At 36.9% G+C, this 7,431-nt stretch overlaps 1 protein-coding gene across 3 annotated transcripts; it reads left to right on the top strand.

Annotated features, from left to right (window-relative positions):
• The first annotated feature begins 3,137 nt into the window (after positions 1–3,137).
• LOC103926942 (shaggy-related protein kinase epsilon) lies at positions 3,138–7,234 on the top strand. 3 transcript variants are annotated; one of them, XM_009335826.3, is made up of 13 exons: positions 3,138–3,317; positions 3,454–3,584; positions 3,699–3,791; positions 4,620–4,679; positions 4,782–5,054; positions 5,342–5,416; positions 5,508–5,564; positions 5,761–5,901; positions 6,015–6,065; positions 6,187–6,282; positions 6,376–6,459; positions 6,781–6,883; positions 6,976–7,234. In XM_009335826.3, the coding sequence occupies exons 2-13, from the start codon at positions 3,468–3,470 to the stop codon at positions 7,056–7,058; spliced, it is 1,233 nt and encodes a 410-aa protein (XP_009334101.1). In that variant the 5' UTR covers positions 3,138–3,317; positions 3,454–3,467; the 3' UTR covers positions 7,059–7,234. The 3 variants fall into 3 exon arrangements, with proteins under 3 accessions (XP_009334101.1, XP_009334099.1, XP_009334100.1); XM_009335824.3 differs by having other exon boundaries at positions 3,397–3,584; XM_009335825.3 differs by having other exon boundaries at positions 3,138–3,362.
• Positions 7,235–7,431: the final 197 nt, after the last annotated feature.

Genomic DNA, 7,431 nt, shown 5'->3' with positions numbered 1-7,431 from the left:
ACCATATTGCTAATTGATTTTATGATAGAACCTCGATTTTCTTTAATTAGAAACATATCAAAAAATTTAGTAAACGTGCAAACACTTCTTGGAAAACACTTAAAGTGTTTCATGAAAGAAATACACTGAAAGTGTTTCTTTTAAGAAGGACTTCAAGTCATTTTATACCGCATAATTAAGAACTTTTAACTTTCTAAGTCAAACATTTTCAAATTGATTTTATGATGAAATCTTGATTCTTCAATTAAAACATATATAAAATTTTAGTAAACATGCAAGTGCTTCTTTAAAAAATACTTAAAATATTTCATGAAAGAAACATAATAAAAATGCTTCTTTTAATAAGGACTTCAAGTCATTTTATATCGCATAATTAAGAATTTTTAATAAGGACTTCAGATAATAGGTCACGTGTTATAACATGAGCGTATAGTAAAATGATGCTTGTGACGGTGTTACGAAATCACCGAAATACGACTCATAGCATATCTAAGATTCATAAACTGTCTTGGTTCCCATACCTGAAATTACGATTTTGCTCCTTAATTCCGTGATGAAAGTGTACATTGTGGCTGCTTAAGGTCACTTCATCAGCAATATAAAATTAGTAAATATTAAACTTTGCTGGTAGAAGACGCAATGTTTGAATTGAAAACAGCCTACTCTAGCTAAATTGCTTGCTCGTGCACGAATGGCATCAAGGTTACACTGATCACGCCGTCTCATAAGCTTAATTATGTTTTTAATAATTTGTTTATGATAAGCAGAGTAAGACTATAGGGTGTTGATTAGGCCTAACAAAGGAATCATGTTTATCGTGTTCGTATCGTTTTCTTGTCATATTCATTATCTTAATGATCAATCATGTCGTATCAATTTTGTTAATGGAATGCTTAATAGAACCCGATAACGAGTCATATTCTTATCAAATTAATTGGTCATGCAATAAATTATCAGGCTCAATGATGGTTACAAGGAGTTGTAATTTACAAGATACAAAATCTGTGATATATTATATACAATTAGTTGCTTTTGAATTACAAATTCAATGTTTTCTTTCTCTTGCTTCTATAAACTCGAGTTTGAGCAGTGAATTAAATGAATATTTATAATAATTTTTTATGGAAAAATAATGACCCCCTTCAAGAGGGGCAATGTCATTTTCGATGACAGTTTATTTATCAGAATTTTGATAAAATGTGGGTCGTGCGCATGGGTTGTGCAGAATCAGAAAGAGCAACTTAGACAAAATAGATGACAAATTTATACCGAATATTAACAACATACATATTAATAATATTGACGCAATATCAACAACATATCAAAAAAATATCCGTTGAATATGGACATTGTTAACACGATTGAATATCATCATTTACGGTGTTCGAATCCCTTTCGAGTCCTATGCAAACCATGCACATGACCAAAAAAAAAAAAGGAGTTTTAATGAAAAGTTCACGGTACTGTTTATTTTAACGAAAAATCACATTTTTACACTAAAAAGTCAATCATAGTACTATTCACTTTACCCTTTGTTTTTTTCTTATTATTGAAAATTTTTAAGCTCATTTCATTAGTTTTCCTTTAAAAAAAAAAAAATCAAACAATCAAACAATGATATTCGACCAAAAATATCAAACAGTGATAAAAGAAACAGGATAGCATTTGGGCTTTATATATTAGTATTGGGCTAGTTGGACGGGGAATTAGTGGGCTTGCAGTAGCATGTTGCTGAGCCCGTATTCAAACAACGACAACGGGTCTCTAGTGCACATTCCAATAAGCACACGTTATTTACACATCAGTAGTATAGCCGTTAGATCAATCTCAATGGTTGTTGCTAAATCTTAAACTTATGCAACCAGAACTGCACCCAAAAATTTCTTGAGCCTAATGTCGATAACTTTTTACACGATCTATTAATTAATATGTATGATATGAAAATAATAGATTTCGAGTCAATTTATTAAAAATTCATTAACGAGTCAGTTTATTATTGGATCACCCATTAAGAACCTAATAAGATATCGTTTTCCAAGTTTATACATTAGGCATAACAATTTCTTGCATGACCTGTTAACCTGACACGAAACAATACGATATATTGACGAGTCGTGTCGTTATCGAGTCATCTATTAAGAATTCGTTAAGATAACGAGTTTAACACGACACGATCCATGAAGATAATGAGTATGACATGAAAATAATATGAATACAACAAACACAACCCTTTTGTCAGGCCTAGATGCATCCAACCCTCAATATTACCAAAAAAAAAAAGATTAACTTAACCACGAGCTGGTGGCTCAGTGGTAAATGGCAGATTACGAGGCTTCATTTAAATTAAAAACTGGAGGTCTTGGGTTCGAAACCCACTGATGGTACCAAACTTGGGGCCAGGATGAGGCTAAAATACCGCTGCGAGTCTTCCCGGGTTCCGAAAATGGTGGATAACCGTGGTTTGCCACTAGTTGTCCTTAAAAATATAAAAAAAATAAAAGATTAACATATCAATGTTCATGTGTTCGTACATGGACCAAAGAAACAATATGGATGAAAATCCTCTCCGATCTGTGCCATTTAAATTTGGATCCTCTCCTAAGTAAGGGAGGCGGATCCTCCTAACCCAAACACACGGGTTATCTAAAAGTTATAATCCGGATCTATTCCTCTTAATCCACCAAATTAGGAAATCTGTGCCATTGAAATTTGGATCCTCTCCTAAGCAAGGGATCAAATCAGAGAATCTGTGCCATTGAAATTTGGATCCTCTCCTAACCAAGGGAGACAGATCCTCCTGACCCAAACACACGGGTTGTTGGATTTTGATCCAACGGCTACAAATAAGGAATCCATCTAAAAATTATAATAATTATAGCAGTTGGATCAAAATCTAACCGTCCGTGTATTTGGGTTAGAAGGCTCTATCTCCTTTGCTCATGACCTCTCAAAATCCTTCCCCAAGACTACACTAGTGTACACGCGCACACACCAAGTCAGCAAATCGTCCAGCTCACCGCCACGTGTTAAATTCAGTTCTTAAAGCAATGGACATCAACTAACTCATAACTAGATTTGATAAAACCGGTTGGGTCCCGCCACTGTTTGTTCAGAAATCAGAAAAGCACAGAGGATCCAAAGGGGTCTCCCTCAGTCAACACTCGCAAAGAAAACGTCTCTGAAACTGCGAACACCAATCTCTCTCTCTCTCTCTCTAAAATCTCTAGGGTTTCTCTCTCGCCCAGCTCCTCAGTCTTCGAGTTGTTCGGATCGGCGAGCTTGCGAATGCAGAATGCGAGCGACTTGCAGCTCGAAAGGTTTGGTTTCAGGCTTCAGCTTTAATTTTCTCGGGAACCAAACAGGTTCTGATTTCTGTTTTGTTCTTCGAGATTTCAGATTATAAAGTTCAGTAGCTCCCGTAGACGTTGAACGCGTGAGCCTTTTGGTTTACAGAGTAGAAGATACATATGGCTTCAGCTGGTACGGCACCTGCTGCTTCGGCGGTTAAAAATCGGGGCGGCAGCGCGATGTTTGCTGATAAGTTGCCGGAGGAGATTAATGACATGAAGATCAAAGATGAAAAGGTTGGTTATTTATTGTTGAATTATTGTTTTTCTGTATTTTTCTATATATATATATGTATGTATATTTGTTTGTGATTTTATTTTGGTGTTGAAAGTTTGTTTCTTTTTTGTTAGGAAATAGAAGCAGCTGTGGTGAATGGGAATGGAACTGAAACGGGGCACATTATTGTGACTACGATCGGTGGTCGAAATGGTCAGCCGAAGCAGGTGCATTGTGCTGAGTTTTGTAATCGTAGTTGAATTGCTTCTGGTTAAGATGTAGAACTAAGGAATGGTTAAATTGCATTACTTTATGACATGAATTCAAGGATGTTCTTTGCTTTTATCGCGGGGAGTAATTTTAGGACTATTTTGGATATTTTAGCTGTTGAACTCGTAGCATATGTTGTTTTTGAGGATGTGAAGAGTTGTCTCAGGACGGAAAGTTAAGGAACCTTTCATAGGCTTATAAGGAGTTGGGCTCCTCCACCCGTTGCCATTTGGTTTCGGGGTGGAACCTCAACTTCCTCAGAGGTATTAAAGCAGGTCACCCAATATGTGTTTTCCATGTGTTTGGCTTACAGTGTAGCCACACGTGAGGGCCATGTGTGGAGGTGAAGAGTTGTCGCACATGGGAATGCTGAGGGAACCTTGCATAGGCTTATAAGGAGATGCCACTCCCACGTTTCCAATTGGTTTTGGGCTGGAACCTCAACTTCTGTTACTGATGTGATATATACAGAAACCATGTGCTCATAAACTGCCAGTTAGACATTCATTTTGGCTCGCCATGGTCAGCGCAGAATATCTAAGTTTCAACAAACAGATGAATTTAAGTTAAAACCAAAAGGCATAGAAGGTCTCACAACTCAGTATTTGTTTAACCTCAAACAGGAGTGTTTCAATTTTTGTGTCCTTACAAGTTAAAATACTACATCATGCTAGAAACTTGATATATTTAATAGTGTCGGTTATATATTTAAGTTAAAGTATCTCAAACTCATATCTGACATGTCGAAGCTCGTAGTATTAAATCCTCTCTGATTCATTGTGCAGACCATAAGTTACATGGCAGAGCGTGTTGTTGGACAAGGCTCATTTGGTATTGTATTTCAGGTAATGTCTGCATTACAGTTTCTAAGCTAGTTATTATGAAGAGAAAGAAACTTTTATAATAGGAAGGCTAACCCGTCTTGAATTTCACATATCACTTTGTAGGCTAAATGCCTAGAAACTGGAGAAACTGTTGCAATCAAGAAGGTTTTGCAAGACAAGAGATACAAGAACAGAGAATTGCAAACAATGCGTCTTCTTGACCATCCTAATGTTGTGTCACTCAAACATTGTTTCTTTTCTACAACGGATAAGGATGAGCTCTATCTAAATCTCGTGCTTGAGTATGTACCCGAGACTGTTTATCGTGTGTCAAAACACTATAGCAAGGCCAATCAGAGGATGCCTATGCTATATGTGAAACTGTATACTTACCAGGTAGTTGCTCTTCTTTGGACTATCTGTAGTAATGGCTGTAGTTTTATTGTAATCCACCTTTATCTTAGTCTTCTTCTAATTATTCAATTTGTAGTCCTCACTTGAAGAAAACTTCATTTGAAAGGTCAGAAACCAAATAGAAAAATATTTTTAGTGCAAAAGTTATTCTAGGAGTAAACATGTATGACAAAGCTGTTGGGGTTTTCTGGAAATATCAATAAGTCTTAGAGTCAACGATTAAAAGTTCTTTTGGTAATTTTACTTTGCTCGATTTTCATTTTTGTCAGATTTGTCGAGCTCTGGCATATATTCATGGAGGCATTGGAGTATGCCACAGAGACATTAAGCCGCAGAATCTCTTGGTTCGTACCTGAATCTCTATTCTTTTTTTACCTTTTTTTATATTACTTCTTTTATGCTTAATTGTATTTCCGCTACAATTTGTTGTTTCAGGTTAATCCCCATACTCATCAAGTTAAGCTCTGTGATTTTGGAAGTGCAAAAGTCCTGGTATTCTCTTCTTCTAGAGTCTTATATCTTAGCATAGACATTTGTTAGTTTCAGAGCAATATACAACGCATATATGATTTCATAAATCCCCATCCCCAATACAAATTTGAATGCATTACTGTACTTGTTTTCTTTTTCATGCTTATGCAGATGACGCTAAGTGTCGTTGACCCATTTCTATCATTATCCATGACAGGTCAAAGGCGAACCAAACATATCATATATTTGCTCTCGTTATTATCGAGCACCTGAACTCATATTTGGAGCAACTGAATACAGTACTGCCATTGACATATGGTCTGTCGGTTGTGTTCTCGCTGAACTGCTTCTTGGACAGGTAGTCTATACTGTATAAAAAGTTCTACCTATTCTCTTAGTTTTTAGCCAAAGATGAATTCACATTTGGTTGTTTTTTGCCCTCTTTGTTAATGGCGATCCTCGATGCTGTAGCCTCTCTTCCCAGGTGAAAGTGGAGTTGATCAGCTTGTTGAGATTATTAAGGTAAAGTTCTTGTGACCTTGTGCACGGTGGAAAGTATGTATCTATCATGTGATCAACTCAAAATCTTGATCAATTACCTTATGCAATATGAACTGAATTAGCATTGCTTCTATGTAATTAGGTACTGGGCACACCAACTCGTGAGGAAATCAAATGTATGAACCCGAATTATACAGAATTCAAATTCCCACAAATCAAGGCTCACCCTTGGCACAAAGTGAGTTTCTAGTTCCTAGTTGAGAGAATTTTGCATTTCTTCTGTGATACTTTTGCATGCTATTTTCGTTCTTATTATCTTCTTTGCGTGCAGATATTCCACAAGCGCATGCCTCCAGAAGCAGTAGATCTTGTGTCAAGACTGCTTCAATATTCTCCAAGCCTAAGATTCACTGCTGTAAGTAGCCATTTTCTTTCAAAGTCGTCATGCGCAAACTGTAAAAGTATGAGGAGCGAGGATTTAGTTCTTCACATATCTTCTCTTTCCCTTCACCCCATCCTATCTGAACGGATACTGAATGTTCAACTTTTTGTTCCCTTGAACTTCAATTCTTGTGGGTCTATAATATAGTAACTTCAGAGAATCATAATCAAGAAAGTTACGGTGGACCTCCATTTCTATTAATAAGAAATGCAAATCACGTTGTCTCCGTGTAATGAACTATTTTATGTCTGTTTTAAATAACAAAGTATCAACTGTAATTGTTTATTTTGGCAGCTCGAGGTCCTTGTCCACCCATTTTTTGACCAACTCCGTGATCCTAGTACTCGTCTTCCTAATGGACGCCCTTTGCCTCCGCTCTTCAACTTCAAGCCCCAAGGTTTGTTCTTCGTTTCTGTGATTGCATATGCCTGTCCATGTACATAACATGCTGCTGATATTGCGTGCTTCAAATGATGATCGATTATGCAGAGCTGAAAGGAGCAACTCTCGAGCTTCTGTCCAAACTGGTACCCGAGCATGCCCGAAAGCAATGTGCCTTTCTAGGTACCTAGATAACCCTCGCCAAGACAAATCCGTGTGTATCAACCGTACCATTGTAATGCACCTCCTTCGCTGTATTTATGGTTTTTCGATCCGGCACATTACACTACTAAGACTCTGAAGAGTGAATGGATCATGTATGTACTAAGTTTATCGACTTAATTAATAGAATCTCTCTCTCTCTCTCTCTCTCTCTCTCTCTCCAAATTTGATAACTCAGGTGGGTTGATTTGATCGCTGCTAGAGCCGACGGTGGTGATGGACTGTTGCCACCGTCGGCCAATATTTGCTAGCCATGATGGCTGATTTTTGGAAGAAAAGACCACAAAAATACCAACGAAAACATGTTCGAAAGGAAAATAAATAATGAACTGAGCAATTTTA

The sequence above is a fragment of a genome, unplaced genomic scaffold (assembly GCF_019419815.1).
Source record: "Pyrus x bretschneideri cultivar Hongxiangsu unplaced genomic scaffold, Pyrus_bretschneideri_v1 Contig12, whole genome shotgun sequence".
Classification (NCBI taxonomy): domain Eukaryota; kingdom Viridiplantae; phylum Streptophyta; class Magnoliopsida; order Rosales; family Rosaceae; genus Pyrus; species Pyrus x bretschneideri.
This window is presented reverse-complemented; position numbering and strand designations above follow the sequence as displayed.